Here is a 26,506-nt window from a genome sequence, read left to right as displayed (position 1 = left end):
CGTGGACCTACACGTTGCTCATCAAACCATGCTGTGGACATGCTGTGGACATGCTGTGGCAGCGTCCCACATACAAAATAGAGAAAGATTGGCACAGATGTTAGCTCAGGGCCTATCTTCCTCACCAAAACAAGAAGAAAACAGGAAGTTATGGATATGTAACAAATTTTACACAATCTCTGGGAGTCAGTAAACTGAGGAATTGAGGTTTGAACTGAAATATGAAGTGTTAGGACAAAGTTGGTCGTGAGAGTATAGAGGACAGAATTAAGAGCACCCTAGGCTGAGGAAACCTCATGAGGAATGAAAAGGCAGAGTGGAGCAGGATGAAGGTGGAACATTAGGCCAGTACTCTCAGACTATGTTAGGGGATCTTCTCTCCACCCCAAAAATTTGGAAGTCATTTCAACATTTTAAACAGGTGGTGTGTTTGTGACCTGCAAATTTTCATTTTGCTAAGATGGTCCTGCTCACATGGTAGAAAAAGGATGATGGATTTGGAGCAAAAATAAAATTCTGAATCTAGGGGCCACATAGTGGGTAAGTTTGGTGCACTCTGCTTCAGTGGCCCGGGTTCGGCTCTAGGCTTGGACTTACACCACTTGTCAGTGGCCATGATGTGGCAGTGACCCACATACAAAACAGAGGAAGATTGGCACACATGTTGGCTCAGGGTGAATCATCATCAGCAAGAAATAAAAATTAAAAATTAAAAAATAAAATACCCTTAAAAGAAAAACTTCTGAGTCTAGTAGACAGATTCATAGATTTTTGTAGGTGAATCATCAAATGTTAGCTTGGATCAGAGTAGTGGCAGTAGTGGTGGAGAGTACAGACAGTCCCTGATTTACCATGGTTCGACTTTATGATTTATTGACTTTATGATGATGTGACAGCAATATGAATTCAGTAGAAACTGTACCTTGAGTTGTGAATTTTGATCATTTCCTGGGCTAGAGATATGTGGTACAATACTCTATCATGATGCCGGGCAGCAGCCGCGAGCCACCGCTCCCAGCCAGCCATGCCACCAAGAAGATAAACAACCAATACACTTAACATCATTCTGTACCCACACAACAATTTTGTTTTTCACTTTCAATATTCAATAAATTACATGAGATATTCAACACTTTATTACAAAATAAGCTTCGTGTTAGATTTTGTCCAACTATAGGCTAATGTAAGTGTTCTGAGCAGGTTTAAGGTAGGCAAGGCTAAACTATGATGTTTGGTAGATTAGGAATATTAAATGCATTTTCAACTTACGATGGGTTTATTGGGATGTAACCCCATAATTATGTCAAGGAAGATCTATAGATATTTAGAAATAGAGGATATTTAAAACATAAAATTAGAGCAACAGAGCTAATTGAAGGGTTGGATATGGAGACTGGGAGAAGAACAGTTGTGAATATTTGCTAGGCTTCTCACTTAAGAAACTGGTTAATAAATGATCATTTAAGACAGAAAACAACATATGTGGACTAGGTTTGGGAGCAAAGAGAGGGAGTTCTATGTTGGTTATGTAGTACCTTGAGGCAATTTTATCCTTAAAGGCAACAAGGAAGTAACTGGACTGGTGAAGAAATTTTTGAAGCATTTTGGTTAATCATTGGTACAGTGAAAGTAAAATTTGCGACCCCAGTGGAGGTATATATTAGGCAGCTGGATCTTTGGGCAAAGCTCTGAGAAAATGTTTGAACTAAAGGTTAACATTTGGCTGGCCCGTTTTTATGGAAAGTAAATAAAACTTTTATAGAGGATGAGATTACATAAGGAAGAATACAAAGAAAGCCTAGGACTGCATCTTGAGAAACTCAAAGGGCTGGGATGAAGACGAGACTACAGAAACTGATAAATGGCGAGAGACAGAACTAGGAGTGGGTTCCACAGGAATTATATTGAAGTGTATACTTAAATCATCTTTTGGCTTAAATACTGATTAACCTGGAAAGATATATAAGTCAACTTGTTTCCATCTCCTTCCACCAATCTACTTCTTAAATGGTATTTAAGTTTTCTAAGCTTAATAGAATAAAAATCCACCATAATCTAGGGTGGGAACCTCATCTTTCAATTGGCCTTCTTCCACAACACCTACACAACTACCAAATCCTATTCTACCTTCCAAGGTACCCTCACAGCCAACTGTTCTGGCGCTGTTCATCACACCTAGTGTGGTCTTCTGTTTACTGCCCCACCTAGCCAATGTCTTTAAATCATCTCCTGGACAGCAACTTATGTTCCTGTTGCTTACAAGAGTAAAGGCCAAAACATCCATCATGAAGGACAAGGCTTTGAAACCGAAAGCACAGTAACAACCAGGAAAAAGGGGTAAGGAAACATTTAAGCAGATAAAAACTACCGAGTATGTCTCCCCTATAAACTCATTTCCAATTGAGCCAAGCAGTTAACTGTAGTCTCCCACCTTGTTGGGACTCTAATAATTGCTTCTTAAAGTTTAATTATGTAATTTAAAATCACCTGTGCGCTTCCCTCTCTCTCTGCATTGTCCAATATGGTTGCCCCTGGCTACATGTGGCTCGATAAACTTTAAATGTCACTAGTCCCAATTAGGATGTCTTAAAATATAAATACACACGGTTTAAAAAGTATGAAAATAAGAATGTAAAATCTCAATGAAAAATACCGTTTAGATGTGTACTAAATAAATCAAAATTAGTTTCATCTGTTTGAACTCAGCTAAAATTTTTAAAATTACTGCTCTAGATGAATGCAGGATGGATCTTGTCATTCATAATGTATGACCAGCTCCTAAAATACTGTAGAGAAACACATAACTCGTTAATGTGTGCTTTCATATCCACACTGCCTTACAAGCCTACGAAATTTTTTTTTTGAGGAAGATTAGCCTTCAGCTAACGGCCAATCCTCCTCTTTTTGTTGAGGAAGACTGGCCCTAAGCTAACATCCATGCCCATCTTCCTCTACTTCATATGTGGGACGCCTACTACAGCATGGCTTTTGCCAAGTGGTGCCACATCCGCAACCAGGATCCGAACCGGCGAACCCTGGGCGGCTGCCACTGAGAAGCAGAACATGCAAACTTAACCGCTGCACCACCAGGCCGGCCCCGTCTATGAAAATTTTTAATTAAATTGACTTGAGAAGGTATAGCTAAACTGAAAAATGCGGATTTGTGATGACTCCAAAACGAAAAACCATGGTGTTATTTTCCCAGAAACTTGACTTTGTCACTGGAACATGAACTCATTTCTCCACAGAATTACTGTGCTCTGGGAACACTAAACATTTACCAAAATACACTAAAAATCTTGTAACACAACCACTTAGTTTTCATTTAGCACAAAAACATGCCGAACAAGCAAGCTAGCCAGACTTAGTGACTCCGATCTTTAAAATAGAGGCTTAAGTTTCACCAGTCCAAGCACTCTTCCCTTGTTGTTGTGCTCCTACACTGTGGAGATGTTTTCTAAAGGATTTTTCTAGGGAAAGCTAAAAGTTATGACTTTGTTGTAATGAAAGCAAACTCTGAGTTCTGTAGTCCGCCCCCCCAACAGCCCTATTCAGTTGAGTGACAGTAGTTTCCTAATGCTTTTAGTACTTTATGCTAGAGAAGACTTCAAAGGGATAATGAGCAAAGGGCATACAAAGAACTTGTTATAAGGCACTTTATTAAAATAAAAGTGCTTACATCCCTTTAAAGTATTAATCTATTTCCTGAATAACATATGGAATATTTAACAAATACTGTACACCAATTCTGTCCCTTATAATAGTAAGAAAACAGTATTATTTTAATAAATTTTACTCCTCCCAACTTCCTTTTACATTCTTGCTCACCATGGTATTGCCTGTAGTATAGTTAACTGTTCTTTAAAAAAAAAAAAAAAAGAGGAATTTCTAGCCAGTGTTTTCTAACAGCAACTGCAAAATGCTACAGAAACCATAAAACAAATTTAAATAAGAATTCCAGGTAACTTAAATTAACACGAGTTTTGAGAAAACGATTTTTATTATCACCACCACCCAGCTCATGTGTGCTGGGTTATGTACCAAATGGCCAGATCTTCTAAAGAACATCTACATAACATTTCTTCATGTTTCAAGAGATGAAAATAACTGTACAAGGTTAAGTACAAAAGTACACAAGACAGCGTACACGAAAAATCCACATGAGATTTTATCCCACCTGCAGCTTTTATATATTTGAAAAGTAGAATTCATGAACTAAAAAATATTGTCCTTCTATAATCCTGTCAAGTTTAATGGAAGTGGGTTTAACCTGATTACAACACTAACACCAGTATCACTGATCTGATATTTACAAAAAATCGTATTTTTCAATAAATTAAAGTCAATGCAACACCCATGCAAGCTAGAATGCTAGCTGTTTGGTGAACAAGGACTGACATCAGAACCAGAAGTCTATAAAGTCCCAAACATTACGCGTGATCTTTTTCAAACTGCATCCATTCCTCGCATTGATGATGTGAAACCCAATCCCATTCCTCTCTGTGTGTGTGTTTGTGATCTTGCCATTTCATACTGAGCATCCAGATTTCTAAATACTTCTTCCTGTTGTTTCAAAGTCTTGTAACTTTCTTCATCAACCGAACTACATCCAGCTTCATCTTCACTCTAAATATCAGACATGCAATATATTAGTAAAATGGATTCAGATGGAAATAAAAAGTGCTGCTGTCACTTGACAGTACTGGTAAATTGCATTTTTAGGATACATATTTGACCCTAATTACTTAGCTTCCATCCATTCATTCAGTATCTATGGAGTAGTGGGATAGAGCAGGATGTAACGAAAATCAACTTAATTTTAGTGGGCATAAGGAAGAACACGTAGAACATGCCAGACAGTGCATCAATAGATGCCTCAGAGAAAAGTACAGTAGTAAATGGAAATGGAGTATTTGCTACTTTAAAAAAAGCAGGTGAGAAAGGACTCTAAAAAGGTGGTATTTGAACAGAAACCAGAAATAAGAAAAATATTCATGCAGGTAGCGGATGGAAGAATAGTGCAGGGAAGGCTAACAGGAAATGCAAAGGTCCTCTGGAATGTTCAAGATTAGCCAGCTCAGTGCAGCTTATTTTAAGGCAAATAACCCTTCAATAAAAAACCAACTCCCTTAGTAATAACCATTTGTGGATCTTTCCACGTGGCTGTATGAAATCTAATACTGTATCTGTCTATTTACACTTCATTCAGCAAAAAACCAATTTTCAACACCTCTGAAAAAGAGATTCCTTGAAACTTCAAACATTAAGACGATTCTACCCCACCAAGTCCAGTTAACCTTAAATGGAAGAGTATTTTTTTCAGCAAATTCATTAATTCCTTTTCACAATTTCATTTTTATTTGCTAAAAGAAGCTTATAATGTCGAACGAGGTTTACCTAAGGTATAAAAACTCAGTAATAATCAACAAACATGTTAATTCAAATCGAACAATTAGCATTGACAACTAGTGATGAAAATACCAAGTTGACACATCATCGAAATAATTTTTGAAAACCAATGTTACCCTGAAAATCTAAGTTAACATTAATTTTAATACAAAGTGTATAACTCACCTTAATACCCATTAATTTCCTAAATTTGACATTTTGGTCCTTGTTTCCAAAATTCAATTTTTCCCATATTTCAGCAGACTGGGATTTGTCCTGTTAAGAAACACTGAGCTTTTAGAATATGTAAAACTCGAATATTTTTTATTAGGATATTAAATTTCTCCCTAATACAGTCTAAGTAAAAGAAACAAAAGCACTTGTGGCATTCTATCAATGTAAAAGTTTATAATTATTTTAAGGTTTCTATTATAGATTAATGATGCAAAGAAATACTTTTTTTATACCTTAAATACTTAGGTTTTTATAAACACACCTAAGCTACAGAGCCTCTTTACCCTTAATAGATGCACAGTACTACTGATTTTCTTTGAAAGCTTGACTTACATCATGCATTTCCCCCCCAGTATTAAATATTTGTGGCACATTAAAACTATTCCAGTTGGGTTCTCAGAAAAAAGATACACTGAAACTGATCTTTTCCAACTCAGACTTGTTTTTCTAAGCAACTGCTACTTAGAAATAAATTATAAAAGGAATAAGAGAACTTACCCCTTCTTTCTTGCCTTGCCAAAGCATCTTTCTCTTTTTCTCTTGTTCAGCAAATTTCATTGGATTCACAGCTGCTGGGTTATAATAGCTAGGTACAGCTATTCCGGTCTCTGCCAAAGCTTTAGCTTGCAGGGCTGCCATTTGAGCTGCCATGGCTATCTGAGGAGTTACTTGCGTTCCTGATGCCAAAAGGGCAGCAACATTGAGAACGGAACCTCCAGTAGCTGCAGCTGCTGAAAGAGGAGATGAATATGGATATTAAGCCTAACTAAAACAAACCTGATCTACAGTAATACAATTTTTTTAATATAAGCTACTAATCTGCAGAAAGGCAGGATATTTTCACCAAATATAAAGAAATGATTTTTAGCTTACAAAGCAAATAACACTTTAGTAAACATTTATCGAATGTATTCATCGATGGATGTATCTCTATGATCCCTTACATATACACCAAATCTTCATCTATTTCTCTGAGGACAAACAGAATTCTGCAAATAGTAAAAACGTATATGATTTCAATGGAAACAAACTATGGTGCCTGTAGCTAAACTTACAACGCAGTAAAAACTTTTATTTGTATAGTTCTTTATAGCTTAAGAAATGATTTCACAGACATCTCATTTGAAACTCCTAATAAACATTTAAAAACATTAAGCAAGGGGGTCAGCCCAGTGGTGCAGTGCTCACTCTGCTTCAGTGGCCTGGGATTCACAGGTTCGGATCCCAGGCGTGGACTTGCACACCACTCATTAAGGCATGCTGTGGTGGTGTCCCACATACAAAACAGAGGAAAATTGGCAAAGATTTCTGCTCAGTGACAATCTTCCTCAAGCAAAAAGAGGAAGATTGGCGACAGATGCTAGCTCAGGGCCAATCTTCCTCACCAAAAAGATTAAAATAAACATAAAAACATTCAACAGGTATTATGCACATTAAACAGATACTAAGCCCAACTCTATAAAAGCTAAGTGCCATGACTGCTATTTCCATTTTAAAGTGGTTGAGTCAATCTGTAAAAAGATTGTTCTAATGACATATTTTTCTATCAGTCCAAAATATAAGCTTAAAAAGTCCTTAAATTACTAACATTATGGGAATCCAGTTATGAAAACTGTTATAATTATGTATTGACAAAACAGCAGTTTTAGATTATTTTAAAAAGTACCACTATTTACTAGCAATATCAAAAAACAAGACACTTTGCAAATTATATTTCATACAATTCAACAGTAAACTCTGTGATCACCTTTAATCATCCAGAGACAATGTTCATGTTACACCTAAAAACTTTTTTTTGATAAGATTTTTTTTTTTTCCTTTTTCTCCCAAAGCCCCCCTGTACACAGTTGTGTATTTTTAGTTGTGGATCCTTCTAGTTATGACATGTGGGATGTCGCCTCAGCATGGCCTGATGAGCGGTGCCATGTCCACACCCAGGATTCGAACCGGTGAAACCCTGGGCCGCCAAAGCAGAGCGTGCGAACCCAACCACTCAGCCCCTGGGCCAGCCCCTGATTTCTTAAATAGTAAGACAATACACAGTTCATCTTTAATATACTACATTTCCAAAATCATAACTAAAAGATGTGCAGTGATGGCTAAAGTGCTACATAAATAAGAGTAGTCACTATTTACTTTTCAAAATTATCTGCATCAAACAAGTCAGAAATACATATGCATGAAGATTTTAGAGTAGGGGGCTGGCTCCGTGGCCGAGTGGTTAAGTTTGCGCATTCTGTTTCTGTGGCCCAGGGTTTCTCCGGTTCATATCCTGAGTGGGGATGTAGCACTGCTCATCAAGCCATACTGAGGTGGCGTCCCACATGCCACAACTAGAAGGACCCACAACTAAAATATACAACTGTGTACTGGTGGGCTTTGGGGAGAAAAAGGGAAAAAAAATTATTTTTAAACCCCTCAAAACATTCAAAAAAAAGGGGAAAAGATTTTATGAGGTAGGGAAGCAAGACTAAAAATAAGATGTTCATATTACAGTAATAAAAAAAGACGTTTATGATGTACTGTTGGGTAGTAGAGACCATGGGTGATTTTCTTCCTATTACGTTTCTAAACTTCTCAAATTTTCCAGAGAAATTCCATATACTTCCATAATAAAAAAATTACCTGCAGCTATTTCTTGTTGTTTTTGTTTCTCAACCATTTCCTTTTCTCGCTGTTCTTGTAATTTCTTTGCCCTTTCCAATCTGTCAAAGACAATTTAAAACAATATAAATTTAAAATAACAATATAAAACCAGTATTTATCTTGCTATTTCTCTACACGTACACATGCATAGACATAAAACACTTTATATATAGAATTTTAAATTAACACCCTCCCCAAATAGATATCTGCATGTGGGGAAAAAAGCAATCATTCTTAAGACAGTATCAGTCACAGTTAAAGAATATTTCAATACTGATTTTAAACATGTTTTTAGTTCACTAAATATCCAAAAACCGGAATAGTATTTATACACAGTTCCCAGAGAGAATGGTAAAAAAAATAAATAAATAAAAATTATTCAACCTTATCGATGCTGGTTACAGAAAAAAATCTTGCTAATAACATATTGAGAACCAAGTAAATCTTAATGCATGTTAAGCAGTAAACAATATTTACAGAATTACCTAAATGCTTCTTGGGGGAGGCTGACACAGGATAAGGCCAATCAAAACATGCAGATAATGATTTTTGTATTTAAACAGACTTTAGCATATAGTCTTCAATTCAATAAAAATTTAAAAGCCAAAACTGAAAAAAAAAAAAGCAAACCCTAAATGCCATTCTCTATAATCCAGTAAAATGGTAGAAAAACCCTCGATATTAGCAAATTACTTTTGGCAGCAAGGAACTGGAAACGTGAAGCACAAATTCATTCCAAAAGAAAATAAAAACAAATTCTGGTTCACACTAAACTCACTAATGAATACACATAGCAAATCCTAAGTAATATCATCTTCATAATGATTCCTGAAAAAGAAATTCCTTTTCTTTGAAGAATTCTGTGATTTACCAATCATAAGTTTAAACACCACACCTTCCTCCTTTAATATAGTATAAGGGGAAAGGACTGGGGAAAAGTTTTTTTTTTTTTTTTTGTTTTGGGGAGCTATGAGCAGTAAAATATAGTGGTAGTAAATTGGCATTTGTTCGAACAATTGCTGGCATTTACATAAAAGGAATAGAATAATCTATAATTTTATTCCTTTTATTGAGTACATATGCAAGAAAGATACAGGATAGACTTGACTTTGTCCTGAGGAATAAAAGTTTCTGATTAGGGGTGACATTAAAGTGCAGCTTCACAGATATTAAAAATATTTCTAAAACAGTTTTAAAACTCTGTCCTTATCTAAAAACAAAAAAGGAACAAACAAAAAATGGTCTACATAGTTTTTTATTAACAAAAGACTTCCCTTCAAATTTCAAGGTGCCAATGAGTAGTCTGGAATTCTGAAATTAGAGTATTTCACATAAACTCGTCACCTGAAAATCACTAAGTAGATTTGTCATTTTAAGTCAAAAAACTTTTAGATGCTAGTAACAGCTTCAGCTTTACTAAGATCAAAAAATTAAAACACAATAAACAAACTCATAATAAATAAGAGAAAATTTCAGGGCTTAAAAAATACTGGTCAGAGTTAATGGACCATTCTTTGTAAATCTGTCCAGATGCCACAGCAAATTATTTCCTAATTGTTTTGATTTTAGTTTCAGAAAGAAAATATAATTGACTACTACTGGCTGCATACTTAAAATGGCCATTGCAGGTTTGGAACTAACACCATTCACTAAGGTGAATGGAATGAAGAAGGGGTGAGCTCACACCTTTGCTGCTGCTGCTGCTGTTCAGCTGGAGTTTCTGCCAGGCTGGGTTCACAGGGCAGCAGCTCATCAGGTTACATTGTGATAACTGTATTTTTGTAATGAAAAAAAAAATACAAACTCAATTTCATAAAGAAAAAAATCAAAATCAAGCGTATAGTTTTCAGAATATGGGAAAACCTGCAAGAAGCAATTGGATTTTACTTTATTTCTTGCCTCTTTATATGAGGCAATTCTTTCAATGGTTTTGCAGATTTCAGTCAGACAGCCCAGCCCTCTGTGTGTTGTCCCAGAATCATTCATCCTAGAAATATTAAAAAACTAAAAAATACAATGATCTCCTTATGCTAGCAGCAGTGAAATTTACAGGAGCAAATAAATTGGCTTATAATGTTTATTATTTGCCACCTTCAAAATAAGACAACTATTGACAGAATTCTACTACTACTTTCAGACTGTTTTGAGGAAGAAAAAAGTAGACAGAGCAGTTTTAGAGGCAAAATTAACAGCTCTCCCGTAAGATTTAAAAAACAGTTTGAACTTCAAACAAAATATTTAGGAGACCGGATTTGAGAAAAATGAATCAGTTAATCACGAAGGAAAGAGGAACTGCTGCAGATCCTACAATCCGTCCTGTTGTGGAAATAACTCAATGTTTAAGAATGAGAACTGACAAACCACTTACTTCCAGATCACAAAGATGCCCCAGCAGTCATGGTCAGATTAATTATTGGAATTTCCTCTGACTGAAAGTACTCACTTTGTCCACACAATTGAGTATCTACTTGAAGTTGTGAAAGGAAAAAATACATCAAATAACAACATACACACCTCCTAGCTAAAGCTTCTTGTGCATCCATAGCTGTATTTCTGCCTCTGAAGGGAGGTGGACTGGGAGTTCGGCTTAAACTTCTGCTAAATCTTCTTGGTTTCTCAATTCTCTTCTTTCGATCACTGTAATAAATCATATTTTACATACCTCAGTATAGCCAAGGACTAATTACGTTGTTGAATCAAAATCAATTACAGTCAGGCATCACCTAACAATGTTTTGATCAACGTTGAAACAAATATACAACAGCGGTCCCATGAGGTTAGTACCACATAGCCTAGATGAGTGGTAGGTTATACCATCTGGGTTTGGGTAAGCATAGTCTATGATGTTCGCATGACAGCAAAATCGCCCGACAACGCATTTCTCAGAACGTATCCCTGTTGTTGAGCAAGGCATGACTGTATTGTGATTACAAAATTAACATAATGAATTCAGTGTTCAAAACAACTGAAGTCATTTTAACAGAACTATGCTTACCTGCACTTCACAAGAGATCTGATCAAATGAGAACATGTAGGAATGCCAGACAAGTATTTAGGCTCGTTCTGTATTGGTCAGAATGCAATTAAAATATTTTATCATTTATAAACAAGATTCCGACCCATAATCTAATATTCTCAGATTGACAGAAGAAGAACAGACCCTGTGAGGGGCCTATTTGATTTTATTGAAAATGATGAACACCTACCGACTTCTACTCCTTGTCCTACTCCTGCTTCTACTCCTATGCCTATGTCTTGATCTCGAGCGGGAACGGGATCGGATCCGACGTTTTCTTTCCCTGCTTCTGGATCGTGATTTCTTCCTCTCTCTGCTTCTGGATCTTGACTTCTTCCGCTCCCTACTCCTGGATCTTGACTTCTTCCGCTCCCTGCTTCTACTACGATGACGCCTGAAATTCAAGTACACAAATTTGTAGTCACTTAACAGTGATGTCTTTTCAATTACAGACATTATCAGTTATCTGTAGTGTATGCAATCAAGACTGGCATACTACTCTGTACTGTTATAGAAAGGATAATTGAGATTTTTAATGGAAGGAGTTATAACAAAAAATGGACTTTTTCATGTTTGATGATGGCTCCTAGGGAGCACAGTAAAGCTATAACATGTCAAAAACACAACGTATACTATCCCAGCTTAAGATTGTGTTTAATAGTTTAAAGTTTATTGCCTTAACCAAAGTATTTATAAAATTTAAGAATGATAATCAAGTTAATCTACTACTGAAAAATTTTGACTGAATCTGATACTACACATATACATTCCGCACAGAAACCTCTAAATATATGGTAAGCATTGGCTTCTTAAAAACAAAAATCCCGGGGCTGGCCCCGTGGCCGAGTGGTTAAGTTCGCGCGCTCCGCTGCAGGCGGCCCAGTGTTTCGTTGGTTCGAATCCTGGGCGCGGACATGGCACTGCTCATCAGACCACGCTGAGGCAGCGTCCCACATGCCACAACTAGAAGAACCCACAACGAAGAATACACAACTATGTACCGGGGGGCTTTGGGGAGAAAAAGGAAAAAATAAAATCTTTAAAAAAAAAAAAAAAAAAACAAAAAAACAAAAAAACAAAAATCCCACAAATCTGAGCCGTGACCCAGTTTCTCAAAAATCTTTTAACCTATACCAGAAAACAAAGTCTAGATTAGAGTTTAGCAGCAAACAAATCCTACATCAGGAATGTAAAAGCACTGTTATATTGGCTTAAACTACAAAAATATAGTGAGCAATCATTTTTTTCACTGCAAGAGACAGATAAATCAAGAAGTTAAAAAAATATATAGTTGCTAACTAAATATATTAATCATAATCATCCTTCATCCCCCAGTCTTGGATGACATTTTTGCCTTTATCAGAAAGCAAAGCCCCAAAGACTTCAGCTATTAGCAGACATTAGTGGGCAAAGAGATAGGTCAGGTTAACAAGAAATATCAATTCTCTAAGATTTTCTTGGGTATTGCTGGGTTAATGAGCTTTATGTAATTTAGGAGTTCTTTATGGGGCACTGACTTATAAACACCAAAACTTCTCACCTTTCACGAGACCTAGATCTTGAGTGACTTCTGCCTCTTGATGACTTTCTTTCTTTGCGTTTGTGTCTGTCCTCACCATTTTCAGATGAATTTAGCCGCTCTCTTCCTTTATCAGAAGAATGTTCTTTGTCATTATGTTCCTCAGACTTGTGCTTCTTAGAGGACTTATCTTTGGATTCATGTCTTCTTGCCTGTTTTAAGAAGAAGTTGGTTCTTTCAGGAAAATAGTGCAACAAAGAGAGTTAGTATGGGTATCAGTAGACAAAAATGTTGTGATGCAACATTAGTAACCTTAGGAGTGTGTGGCAAATAAAAAAAATGATCTAGTTTCACATCACCCAAATGTTGCAGAGATATATTACTAACTTTACTTTTTCTTTATAAACCCCCCAAATGCAGTTTCCTCCCCCAAATATTTCCAATACCGCAATTAAAACAGTAATTTTCGAAGTTGAAATAATATTCAAAAACCATTATGTCATAAAAAGAGGAATCACTGATGTTTCTTTAATCTAAAAGAATAAGGGAAGTACACATATAACAAAACTTTTAAATTTTTCAACAAACCTTTTAGAGAAATAGACAATGTGTAAACATCAACTTTTAAATCCAGAGTACAGAATATTAGGTTTAAAAAATTAACAATACTGAAGACAATAAGGACACAAGGAAATGCACCAGAAAAACGCATTTCAAATTAGGTAGCTAAGTAAAATTCATCTAAGTATTAATATTTTCTGCAATTTCAAATTACTTTACGCAGAGTTGAAGTGTCCTTTTTATAGCTATACTGTCACATCCTCTCTACAAGACGGCTCTTGATTTTTCTCCCAATGTCTAAACTGTGAAGCAATCACTTTTCATCTTGCAATATCCCAACAGGCTTGGAGTTCTATTACATTTTTCATGTACCTAGGGTAGAAAATGGCAACCGTATCTGTTTTAATTTTTATGAAATCAAACTAGGTATAACATAATTAATCCCTATAGCATTATACAATACACACTTCCCCCATACTCTCAAAGATTAAAAACCAAGGCTTTCACTTCTACAACATGTGCATTCAGAGACTGAGCTAAAATTAATTGTATGATCAAGTCTCCATTCTACACTCACATACTAAATTAGGAAGTGCTACATACTAGATTTCCCCACATTAAGATTTGTCGAATCCATCTTGGAGCTAAAGCTTAAAATGTTGGACATCTCAGAATCACAATTTTAAAGCTGGAAGGAACTCAGACTCTCTAATTCTGTACTTTATGTATGACTAACCTAAGATCTAAAGTCACAAAGCTACACAGTAGCAGAGCTGAACCCAGACCCCATGTTCTTCTGATGCCCAGGCCACGGCTTTTCCACCACAATAGGACAATTATCTCATGTTTCCCAAAATAGGCGATAGCATATTTCTTTCTACTCAAGATTAACTTTTCTTAAAAACTAAAAACTTAGCCAAACATTTTGGAACATGCATGAGGACATATCTGAAAAGGATCATAATATGTAATTTATTATTTTGCAGAAAGTTATGAGAGACCTGGAGACACATCTAAATTTTAGTTTCATTGCCAGTTCTCTTTTGTAAGAGCTGATAAAACAGTATTTCCTTGATTTTGCCATATAGTAGCAAACTGGAAAAGCTTTAAGCGGTTTAACTTCCAAAGGTTTTAGAGTTTATTTCAAACCAATTTTTCAAACATAACATTACTATTAATAATTAAAAAAAAAAACCATTAAAACCCTTAACTGATTTAAGATATACTTAAGGGAAATAGGAGTTTGAATGACTAATAGTTACCTTATCATGAAGTAGGCTTATTATTTTGCTATCTGAGTCTGCAGCGTCTTCAGTTCAGTCTCTTCGCGCATTAGCACGCTGAGTATGATTTATTATAGAAATGTTATCATGTGAGCTAAACAAAATAGTCATTTTCACAAAAACTCTCCTAAATTAAAGATTTAACAGAGCTTCCATTAGGGGAAGAGGTGAAGTCCCTGCCCACACTTGTTTTAGGAGTCCCTTGCCCAGCCCCCATGAGACTCTTCTCCTCCCTTTTTGGCTGCTACTTCTGCTCTTCCTTGTTGGCTCTTTCCTTGTCTTCTCAGGTGGGTGAGCAAGTTAACTCCTCTGCAACACAGCAGCTGCCTTTTTCCTCAAGTTTTGCTGTCACCGCCACCTTTCCAGCTGTCCCTCACTGACACTTTTATTTCAAAATTCAATACTACTATTAGGGGAATTAAACTAGTTTACTAAGGAAAAGAGAACTCTTGTTACCTTCCATGAAGAGAAAGTAGCCCATAGATATCTAGGGTATTGCTACTTAAAAATGATTATTACTTAAAAATCCTGAGCAGTCGTCAGGCATAAGGAGACTCGGGACCTCAGATTAATGGAAGCTCTGTGTGACAGGGCTAAAAAAACGAATTATATTCTTCATATGAAATTTTTATTGTGAATATTTTCACAAGATAATAAAATTAATAGTTTTTGAATGAACGTTTCACATAAACAACTATCTTCTTGAAAAATGATGAATCCAAATCATGCTTATTTTATAACTCAATTAACCTTTTAAATTTCAACTTTTGGTACTTACCTTGACAATATATATATTCACACAAACATTTCTACCAGATACTTTATAAGTATTTTAAAGTGCCTATTCACTACAAAGAGTTAATTACCTCTTTGCTTCTGCTCCGGCTCCTGTGTTTTCTTCCTTCGTTATCTGTGAATACATACAAAAATTCACCATAAACAAAAATACAGAAGCATCTCAAACACAAATTCCAATACTCATATAAAGAACAATTTCAGTCCATTTGCCTAACTAAAGATTCTACTTACTAGTCATCTTCTAAAGAATATAGTTTTTACAGCAGTGATGGGATTATTCTACTATATTAATACTGCACATATGCGAAAAACCAAGCCATCTGAATAAACCAGAATATAACCGAGACACAGAAATAAGCAAAAAAAGTTCCACGGCAAGTCAAAACAGATATAGTCTTTTAGGAGGTTACAGAGTATTAGTATTTACAAAACATTCTATGACTAGCCCATCTTGTTTCTTAGTCCGTATCAAATATATAAAAGGACTTATCAGAGGTTAACAATTAAGAACAACAAAAACAAAGAAGGCAAAAGAAAATAAATAGGTTGAATGACATTTGATATGTTCTAAGTATTCAAAAGGATGTTATAGTTTACAAAAATTTCCACTCAAAACTGGTTATAATACTGTCTAGTTTTACATATATAAAAATTCTATTTCAACCATTTTGTAGATTATCCATGCAAAGGATAAATAACTAGAGCCCAGGTCTTAAAACTTTTAAACTTGTTACTATTCTACTTATCACTTAACCTCTTCATTAAATAACAATGCTGTTTTTTTTTTTTAAATAGCAAAACATCATCCTTTCTATACCACCTCAGTTGTTTTTTAAAAGTAAACAAGGAAGGAGCAGTTCAAAACAGTCAAACCTCTTGTTTTAGAAATATTCTAACATTAAGTTAAAAAGAACAAAGTTAAAAATGTTCTTCCAATTTACATCAAAGAATGTTAAATAAATTCAGAATAATATACCACTGCCCAGACTACATCTTTTAAAATATTATTTTGCCAGTGTTCAAAGAATGAAACTTAAACATCTTAGGGTTAACAAATAGTTACCATGACAAATTTAAGCATATATTTTTGCCTTTGCACACGTTATAAAACCTCTGCATTAGGACATTTGTATTTTTCATAATTGAAAAATTCTCCAGAAAATTACCAATTCACTTTCATTATTCATTTTTCAACTGGGAAGAACACATCAATTACATCAATAAACTAAACTTATGTCTTATACACATGTCTCCAAGGATCATAACAAATGCTGGTAATTACCATTTCCAACAATTCATACCTGACTTTCGTTTTCTTTCTCTTGACCTTGATCGTGATCTTGAATAATGATGTTTTGAGGCTCTAGGAGAAACAGATACATCTGACTGCTCTTTTTTCTTATCTCTATCTGGGGAAGTCTTTTCTGGGGCTAGGCCGTCTCGTTCTGTATCACTAGCCTAAAAATTTAAAGAAAAATGATTATAAGTTTCTAATTACATTTAAAATGTATCCAATTTCTTAAAAGAGAAGGAGGGGAGGGAAAATAGTCATCCTTGAGATAAAATAAAAACAAAAGCAAAAAAATAAAAATGAAATAAAATCAGTAAATCAGAATGGCTGATTTCCAAGTAGCTAAACATGCTTTGTACCTGATAAATAAATCTAAATAAATTGAAATGACTAACCCAATACCAAAGAGAGACATGTTGTTACACTGACGTGTCTTTAATTTTTTAAATCATTATTTTTATAACTTTCAAAACAATGGGGGAAGAGGGGAATAAAGGTTCTAAGTATTTCCAATAAACATTCAAGCAGAGCAAATATAGTCCATTTTAGATCTGTGAACTCATTTAGCTTACTACCAATATTTTTATTTTAAATTGGCATAAATTAAAAAGACATTTTAAATGAGTTGTTAAAGGATGAAGACACTCAAGACTGAAAATCTTAAAACAGCAGAGAATGCTTCTAAAATATTATAAAAGAATAAACAGAAAATTAACTTACCTATCTGAGAACCCAATCTTAATTTCATTAACCCTCTTTAAGGAAAACAGCCCCTTGGTACAGTGCTGCTGCAATATATGGTCTGCCTCTCCTCACATATGCTCTGGGCTATGGAAACATTAAGTTGTTTCTGCTTTAAAGCATTTTATAAGTTATTACAATATAACTTTTTTAAAAATTAAAACAGTACTCAAGCATACACACTCTTTCCCAGAGACCTGATTTACCTCAAAGAGTAAGCTCCTTCATCTGAGAATCAGTTCTTTGTTTTCCAGTTTACAGAAGGCAATTTCACCTGCCTTGCTCATAACATAGTACTCAGCACAGAAATCAATCAATAAATGTTTGAGAAACAAATTCCAGTTATTAATTATTTTTCCATTAAAAAAAGTATTTCTGTGGCTCTGCTGAACTGTGTGGTCCAAATTACAAACAACAAGAGTACCACAAATGAAGAAATTGATTTAAATGAGTCACAGAAAAAAGCTTCAAGGAGAAACTAGAATCTGAAAGTTCCCAATTTTGATAAAAGGCAGGGGAAATACTTCCAGTAATATGTGGAAGATGGATGGTGGTGACCTATTCGACCAGAGGGGAAATATGAAAATAGGTCAATATGCCTGGAGGGTCGATTACTTAGGACAAAGGTTGGCAGACTATGGCCCTTGACCCTTGGCTAAGAATAGTTTTAACGTTTTTAAAAGGGTTGTTAAAACAAGCAAGCAAGCAAGGAATGTGACAGAAGCTGTTATGTGGTCCACAATGTCTAAAATATTTACTATCTTGCCCTTTACAAAAGAAATCTGGAGTGGATAAACAGCAAATCATTGTACGTTCTCAGCAGGAGGAATAACCACATGGTAATGAACTCTCTTTCCCTTTGGAAGATTAGTCCAGGAAACCAACACTGAATAAACTAAATGGGGAGTATCTTAACAAACGAGGTGTGAGAGGTTGCATTACTTCAACACTTGTTTACTGAGGGTCAACAGTGTGCCAAACTCGATGCTAGATTCCAGGAATAAAAAGGATAAATTAAAAGAAAGGATTTACAGCTTAGTTGGGATGAAAAACAAACTATCTGTTAAGCCTCTAACAATGGTACAAACAAAACAAAATTAAGAAACAGACGTAAGCAACTAAGTACTGGGAAGGTCTCATTCAAGCATATGTGCTCCTCCAGTTTTCTATGTATGGTTGATCTCTGGAATCATAAAATTTTTGTGCTGAAAGGCTTTCATCCCTTAGAATCGACTTCAACTTTCTCATTTTAAAGATGAGATCCAGCAACATTAGCTGACTCGCCTAAGATGGTACTCTCTTTGCTGTCCACTATTAACAAATGATGCAGTATCAGCACAATTAAGAATGACCCTGATTTTCACAACTACAATTGATTATTTTCTTTCATTCTTGGTCTCACTATTATCCTTAAGGACTATTTCAGACACACGTATGATGTGTTAAGTGTTGGTAAAGCCAATACTTGGTAAAATAAAAGCAATTGCAAAAAACTTTAAGCACTGCTGTCACTTCTCTGCACGTGCCATTTTTCTGCCAGACAGCATTCCTGAAACAGTGGCATATCTCATTCACTTTGACAGAGATCGGGACTAGAAGTGAAAACAATCTCCCACAGAAAAGTCAGCATCTCTCCCAGACAGTAAATGTTTTCAATCAATGCTTAACATCACAGAAGCTTGGCAACAGGGAAGAGAAATGACCTGGGTTTAAGGGAAGGCGCTCTGTGATAGAGGCTAATAACTTACACCAAGCAGCCCTTTTCACCTGAACAACACACAACAGGACAACGACGAAAACCATCCTATCACTAAATAGATACGAATGATAGGGAGCCACTTAGCTCGTGCAAAACTTTTATTTCCATGAGGATATTTTATAGTAGCATATTGAAAGTATCCAAATTTTAAAAATCAATTGAATATTAAAATTTCCCAGAAAATTTCTAAGCTTTATTTCAATTTAGTAGGACTCTACAGATAAATCTTAAATACTAACTGCAAAACTGCCCTCCACTCTAGCATTTGCTCTATTAGAAAGCCACCACTGTTTCTTAAAATTTACATATTGTTTAAAACCTAATAACGCTGAAGACAAAGCATACAAATCTTTTTCCAATGCAAAGAAGGAACACTGGATTTAATACTAGGCCACTTCTCCAGGGGATCCTGTCTATTGAACAAGGCACTACAGAAACAAATGTTTGAATCGATTTCATTTTGTAAAAATATTTGAGCCCAAGTAAATACTACTATTCTTTAAACTACATTAAGAGGCCCAAAATACTAAACAAAGGAAACCATTAAATCGATTAGCTGCACAAATACCAAATGCCTGTCAGGTGTTTGACACCTTATGAAAGAAAAAGAAATCGGTTTTAAATTCACTTAGGTATGGGGGGCGGCGCGCAGAAAACCATCCTAATTCCTGATACCCTAATGATCAGAAAGAGTAAACTAAAAACTTTTCGTTATGTTTAATAGTCTTATTTACTTTTGAAAATGAGAAAACTTCAGGCGGTGGAAAGGAACGCAAAACGCTTGCATTTTTCTTTTAACAGGATAAGTAAAAACGAAGTAACCACACAATAACACGATCCATCAAGATTGGGCATCTGATACCCAAAACACGCTTATTGTTCAGAGAAGGTAATTTAAGAACTGTAGTTTTTATTTAAAATTAAATGGGCCAATGAAAGGTTCTTAAAGGAACAACGCCAAAGATAGGGCTTGATGATAATACTTCTCAAAGATAATTCATTCAAAATTATTACATCACGAGCCGCTTCGGAAACGGAGCATCAATCAGAATTCGTAGTTCCAAAGCCCTCTCCTAATCAAGTCGAATTTTTACTCCCTTTCAGCAACACCTTCCCCAGCTCCTTAGGAATAAACTAAGGTTTTCATAGACGGAACACTAAATCAAAATTATGCAACTAGAACCATCTTACTGAGGGTAGGGAAAAACTATCGGTACGAGACTGTTCTCTTCACCCCTTCCGTCTCTTACAGACACCGCCTTTCCGACACAATACTTTTCAGACACGACCCCTGCTCCCCATTCTTTTCCCTGGTCCTTCCCCATTGCCAACATAAATTCCCAAGCCCTCAAGAAACTCAATACAAATCACTAGCCAGAGCGACTAAGCGAAACTGGGGGCAGTTCTGTGGCCTGAAAAGAAGACAGAGCTGGGAAAGAGATGAGGAAAGTTCTGGAAGAAAAGACACTCCCTGCGGCTCCCCACCCCCACCGACACCGCCTTATTCCCCCTCCCTACGGCAGGCAGCCATGATGGCGGGCGCAGAAGAAGGCCGCGGCGCCATTTTGTCCACACACGCGCGCGGACAACAGCTCTGGGAACCGTTCACCCATTCTTTGGAGAGTGGTAGAAAAATATCCACGGCTTTAAACTCAGATTCAGCACCTACCGCCATAGTCCAGAGTCCTGGCCGCTACAGCGGCGCCTCCACTCGCCGCTTTCAACAATACCGGCCGCCAAGACGCTTCGCCACAGACTAAATCGCTCGCGCGAGAGACCCGGATGGCACAAAAGGGATGAGGCCCGGCGCGTCGCACAGCTTGCTGGGAGGAAAAGGGGTGGTGATAAGGGTTTCTATAGCAACGCGGTTCGAGGCGGTGATTGGTTGTACTTTTCTAAGGGGGCGTGTAAGGAAGGAGGGCGGGGCCAAGAATACACCCTGGAACGCGCTGATCGGAATGGGTAAAATTTAGGGAGGGGCGACGTCCTATTTCGATTCGAAAGCAATCTTGGCCTTCTCCGGCCGCCGTAAAAGGGGTTGGGCTTGGTGTTCTCCCGCCAATTTAAACTCATGGGACGGCCCCTGAAGAGATTAGGGGTGGTTATGGGAGTCGGGAAGAGGGGCGATTAATTTGAGCGTTCCTCTTTAGTTTCTTCAGTTGCAGGTGAGGAGCGGAAGCTGCGCTGCTGTAGGGATCTGCGGGTGGGTTCAGGTCGAAGTAGCAGCGGCCTCAGCTCATTTCGGGGTGTTTTCCCCTCAAGAGGCTGGCGGGAGAGAGGTCGGAGTCGGTTCTTGCTGGCCCCAGGGTCCAGCTGAGAGCGTTTATGCACGGAGGCCTAACTGACAGTTTTCATTTTGCTTAATTCGTTAATCTATTCTCCACCTAGCAGCCAAAGTGGTCTCAAATCGTTAATCCTAACATGTCACTCGTCTGCTTAGTAGCTTTCCTCACTTGTAAAACCCAATCTTGAAGTCGAGGATTCTTTTGGCTCCCAGACTGTTGCATTCTTGCTGTGCCCGGGCAGCCGCCCCAAACTCGTTCCAGCCTCTGAGCTTTTGCCCTCGGCCTGCATCGCTCCTCCCCCTGAGCTTTGCATAGTTCGCTTCTCGCTTATTCGGGTCTTAGTTCATAGGTCATCTCCTTCCTTTCCCAAACAGGTGCTTCTTACGCGGCCCTCCTCCCTCCCATCCATCTGAGCACTGTTTGTTTGCTTCCAAACATTTAGCATGGTTGGTAATTGTGCGTTAACTTATCTTTTTGTAGGGAGGCAGTCTAACAGTTAATAGCAGGCGCGGATTTGAGTCTTGTCTAGCTACATAATTTACTCGCTTTAGGTGACCTTGGCCATTTATTTAATCCCTGACTCGTGTTTCTCAGCTGTAAAATGGGTTGTTGTGCAGATTAAATGAGTAAAGCAGTCAAAACTATCTTGCATACTCAGTATGTGTTAACTTTTATTTTGGTCTGTCCTTCCTACGAGAACATAGACTTCGTAATGACAGAGACCTTTTCTGTCTTCACAGCTGTATTCCCAGCTCCTAGAGCAGTGCCTGGCATATAGTAGTCAGTAAACATTTGTTGAATGAGTGAGTGTGACAGCCATGGGAGGTTGATAATATTTCTCTACTTTTACAGATATGGGACACGGAAACCCATAAAAGTGTTCACTCCAACCTGTCACTCCTGTCTTAATCTCTTCCCACCTCCCACCCAAATGCCAGTCACTAAAACTACTGTCTGTCGCAACGTGCTTTGTTTCTGCACCCTCGCTTACACTCTTAGTGAGAATTCTTTCTGCACTTAAAAAGCTCCTATGACCTTAAGTTCCTAGCCCAAATGTTATGTGCATCCGATAACAATAATAATTAAGCTAACACTTAAAATTGATTGCTTGCCATGAACCAAGCATTGTTCTGTGAGTGTTTAAAACTCATAACCTTTTCAGTTATCTACAGCTATATTCCTGTTTTGTAAGTTAGAGACTTGAGGAACAGAAAGATTAAGTTACTTGCTCAAGGACAACTGGCTAGGAAATGTGAAAGAGCACCAAGTCAAAAATTATTCCTTCCCTTACTGTACCTTCTATAGATTTTAAAACATTTCTGCTAGCACTTATCAAAACAACTGTAATTATTTGGTTCTTGTTCCCCACTAATAGTCTTGACCCAGGGGTTGTTTTTCAATTTGGTATTCTACCCCCACCCAGACCACACATGAAATGAGTTATGTAAATCTTTGCTGAGGAGATGGTTAAGTGACTCTCCTCTGGTTACAAATATACTCTCTGGTCCAGTCAGAAACCTAATCTAATTTTTTCTTCCCCCCCCTCACCCCCCGTTATTGTTTTCATTTATACAACAATACTGAAAACATGCATGGACATTTTTTAAAATCTCATTTGAAACTTTGCCATCCTAAGATATCCCAGACAGTCTGACTTCAGATATTTTGCTACTTATTGTTCTACTGATTAAAGGTTTATTTCAAATGAAAACTTATAATTTCAAGCTAGGCACACAAAGTATTAGAAGCTCTAGGATACATTGATAAGATCAGAATTATGTGTGTTCCTAAATCAATATGTGTTTCTCTGATGATAATCAGAGCTCTAGTTCCATTTATCTTATTGGTCCAAAGTGTCTAGGACCACAGAGATTAAAAAAAGACAGAGAAGTCTTTATTTATTGATATATATATTGATTAAGTTTTTTCATTTCCCAAATAACTAGATTCTATGCAACAGTATAATTTAGTCTCTAATTTTACATTTGTCACAGGGAAATCAGTGGTTCCTGACTCAGGAAGACAATCTCAGAAACATGTGGAATGATATTGAGCTGCTAACAAGTGATGATACAGGAAGTGGGTACCTAAGTGTTGGTTCAAGAAAAGAACACGGAACTGCTTTGTATCAAGTAGATTTGCTAGCAAAGGTGTCCTCCGAAAAGGTAATTATTGTGATGTTGAGTGTTTTCATTCACAGAATTTTTACTGAGTGCTTGGTAAGCCTAGTAGCCACAGGGTAAATGTTTTGTGAGTGAATATAGCACTTTCTCAGGGAATCAAGGTTCAGTCTCAGATTACCAGAAAATTCCATCTGAATTCCCCCTGCATCATCTTAAGATCTGTATTTCCAAAATTGAACGTTTCATAGCTCCTCTTGACATTTTGGACATACAGAATGTATAATAAATGATAGGAAGAATATCCACTACCAGCTTAGGAAATAAAACATTACCAGTAGAGTTGAAGCCCCTGGGATGCCTCCCTGATCCTGTGCTCCTCCCATGCTTTACCCCTGAGTTAAGCTCTCTCCTGAGGTTGACGTTTATCCTTTCTATGTATTTCTTTCTATATTTGAACTTTCTTTTGATAATAATCCCACCCTTGTCATTCCAGGCTTGAAACCTTATTCTTTGCCTGCTATAGAAAATGCTACTGTTAGTTTTTCACCTTAGATTTTCCTTATCAGTAATTTGCTTCTGGTAAAATATTGTTGACCTTGGTAAACAGAGGTTTCTTGTAGAGAAAGTACACCTGATCATTTCTCACAGTGTTACAGTCCAGGATCTTTCTACTTCCCTTAGTAAGTCAATGTAATATTTAATTCTCTCATTATGAATAAGATTTAAAAGAAAGAAAGGAAGACGATACCAACTATTAGAGACAAGTTTTGTATCTTCTAGGGCTTGAAAGTCAGGGCCTCCTATGGGGACCTTTTATAAAGGGCCTCAAATGTAGGCTTTTGACTTTTCTTCAAGTGAGGTTCTATAGGTATTCAAAGAAACTGGATGATAGGATTTAAAAAAAAGAAATCATTCTTTATGCTGGTTAGATTCTATTGTTAGACTGTACTGCGTTTAGTATATTATGAATCACAGAATTTACAAATATTAGTTATGAGTAGTACAAATAAATTGTATTCTTTGGTATTAAGTTGTTTATTTGTTAAAGGCAAAAACTTAAAGTATACCACAAATTCTGTAATGAGAAAGTGACATTTCTTTATTTTTCAATGTTACTAAGAGGCTTAAAACGTGGAAGTGGCCCAGGCCTCTCTTGACCTCTGAGGGTTCCTGTTGAAAAATAATAGTGTGTGTGTATTGAGCTTTGAATTCAGTTAGGAACTAAATTTCCATCTGTTATTAGCTTGGAGCATCACTCATCAATACATTCAAAACTGCCGGGCACGCAATAGCAGGTGCGGTGTTCAAAACCCTATGCTAGGCACTTATAATAACATAAGATGACGTATTATCCCTCCTTTTTTAGGACCTTTCTTTAAAGTTAGGCCGACAGGACACCAGCAATAAAAGATATTTTGCTATGCAAGTCGGCCTATGCTAAATTCCAAATGAATGGTACAGGCAGTAAATGCAGTAGGAATTCAGAGGGTGGAAAGCTTATTGTGGGTTGGGATAGTTTAACGAGCATTTCATAAAGAAACTAGCACTTGACTTGGGCCTAAAGAAAAAGGAAGGGAAAATGAAAACACAACTTATCAAGATTTGTGGAATGCAGTGAAAATAGTCCTTAGAGGAAAGTTTATAGCATTGAATGCATATATTAGAAAAGAAGAAGGGCCGGCCTCATGGCCGAGTGGTTGAGTTTGTGCTCTCCGATTTGGCTGCTTGGGGTTTTGCCAGTTCGGATCCTGAGCGTGGACATGGCGCTGCTTGTTGGGCCATGCTGAGGCAGCATCCCACATAGCAGAACCAGAGGCACTGACAACTAGAATATACAACTATGTACTGGGGGGCTTTGGGGAAAAGAAGAACAGATGGCAACAGATGTTAGCTCAGGTGCCAATCTTAAAAAAAAAAAGAAGAGAGCTGGCCCAGTGACACAGCGGTTAAGTACGCACGTTCTGCTTTGGCAGCCCTGGGTTCGCCGGTTCAGATCCTGGGCGCGGACATGGCACCACTCATCAAACCATGCTGAGGTGGCATCCCACATGCCACAACTAGAAGGATCCACAACTAAAAATATACAACTATGTAGCAGGGGGCTTTGGGGAGAAAAAGGAAAAAAAAAAAACTTAAAAAAAAATCACTGTTGAGGTGATGGATGTGTTAGCTAACCTTATTGTGGTAATTATTTCACAGTATGTATGTATATTAAATCATCACATTGTATACCTTAAACTTACACAACGTTATTTGTCAAATATATCTTAAAGCTGGAAAAAAAATCAATGTAATCCATTAGATCAACAAACTAAAGAAAAATGACATGATCATATCAATAGATGCAGAAAAAATATTACTAAGTGAAAGAAGCCAATCTGAAAAGGCTGCATACCGCATGATTCCAAGTATATGACATTCTGGAAAAGGCAAAGACAATACAAAGATCAGTGGTTGGGGGTTGGAGGGAGGGATGAATAGGCAGAGAACAGAGCATTTTTAGGGCAATGAAGATAGTCTGATGAAGATAGTCTGTAGATACCATAATGATGGATACCTGTCATACATTTGTCCAGACCCACAGAATGTACACCACCACGAGTGAACTACAATGTAAACTATGCACTTTGGGTGATTATGATGTGTCAATGTAGGTTCATCAGTTGTAACAAATGTACCATCTGGTAGGAGATGTCAGGGGCAGGGGGTATATGGGAATTCTCTGTACCTTACTTTCAATTTTGCTGTGAACCTAAACCTGCTATTAGAAAATAGTCTTAAAAAAAAGAAAGGGAAAGTGCAGTCCAGGCAGAGAGAACAGAATGAGTAGACCCCTAGGAAGTATATAGCACAGTTTCTTCT

The 26,506-nt window shown here is 36.9% G+C and overlaps 2 protein-coding genes across 4 annotated transcripts in view; one reads left to right on the top strand and one right to left on the bottom strand.

Moving 5' to 3' along the window:
- Window positions 1–3,642: 3,642 nt before the first annotated feature.
- RSRC2 (arginine and serine rich coiled-coil 2) lies at window positions 3,643–21,061 on the bottom strand. Of its 3 annotated transcripts, none has more exons than XM_046640334.1 (10): window positions 20,906–21,061; window positions 16,747–16,903; window positions 15,514–15,557; window positions 12,825–13,037; window positions 11,475–11,678; window positions 10,783–10,905; window positions 8,248–8,327; window positions 6,121–6,353; window positions 5,575–5,664; window positions 3,643–4,626 (listed from the first exon to the last, which is right to left on the bottom strand). In XM_046640334.1, the coding sequence occupies exons 2-10, from the start codon at window positions 16,825–16,827 to the stop codon at window positions 4,447–4,449; spliced, it is 1,248 nt and encodes a 415-aa protein (XP_046496290.1). In that variant the 5' UTR covers window positions 16,828–16,903; window positions 20,906–21,061; the 3' UTR covers window positions 3,643–4,446. The 3 variants fall into 3 exon arrangements, with proteins under 3 accessions (XP_046496290.1, XP_046496289.1, XP_046496291.1); XM_046640333.1 differs by having other exon boundaries at window positions 12,825–13,015; XM_046640335.1 differs by lacking the exon at window positions 20,906–21,061 and adding an exon at window positions 14,627–14,704 and having other exon boundaries at window positions 16,747–16,844.
- Window positions 21,062–21,313: 252 nt separating this feature from the next.
- Window positions 21,314–26,506, top strand: part of KNTC1 (kinetochore associated 1) — a 66,740-nt gene continuing 61,547 nt past the window's right edge. The window contains exons 1-2 of the mRNA XM_046641393.1: window positions 21,314–21,401; window positions 23,516–23,686. Of these exons, the coding sequence (XP_046497349.1) occupies window positions 23,558–23,686 (129 nt within the window). The 5' untranslated portion in view covers window positions 21,314–21,401; window positions 23,516–23,557. The remainder of the gene's footprint in view (window positions 21,402–23,515; window positions 23,687–26,506) is intronic.

Source organism: Equus quagga, chromosome 15 (genome assembly GCF_021613505.1).
Source record: "Equus quagga isolate Etosha38 chromosome 15, UCLA_HA_Equagga_1.0, whole genome shotgun sequence".
Lineage (NCBI taxonomy): Eukaryota > Metazoa > Chordata > Mammalia > Perissodactyla > Equidae > Equus > Equus quagga.
This window is presented reverse-complemented; position numbering and strand designations above follow the sequence as displayed.

What these genes read in the sequence shown, in the direction of transcription:
- RSRC2 (XM_046640333.1), bottom strand. An exon ending in AGAAAGAAAACGAAAGTCAG is followed by an intron (nt 15,558 to 16,746) that starts GTATGAATTGTT and finishes ATGTATTCACAG; the next exon opens with ATAACGAAGGAAGAAAACAC. An exon ending in ACAACAAGAAATAGCTGCAG is followed by an intron (nt 6,354 to 8,247) that starts GTAATTTTTTTA and finishes CTCCTCTTTCAG; the next exon opens with CAGCTGCAGCTACTGGAGGT.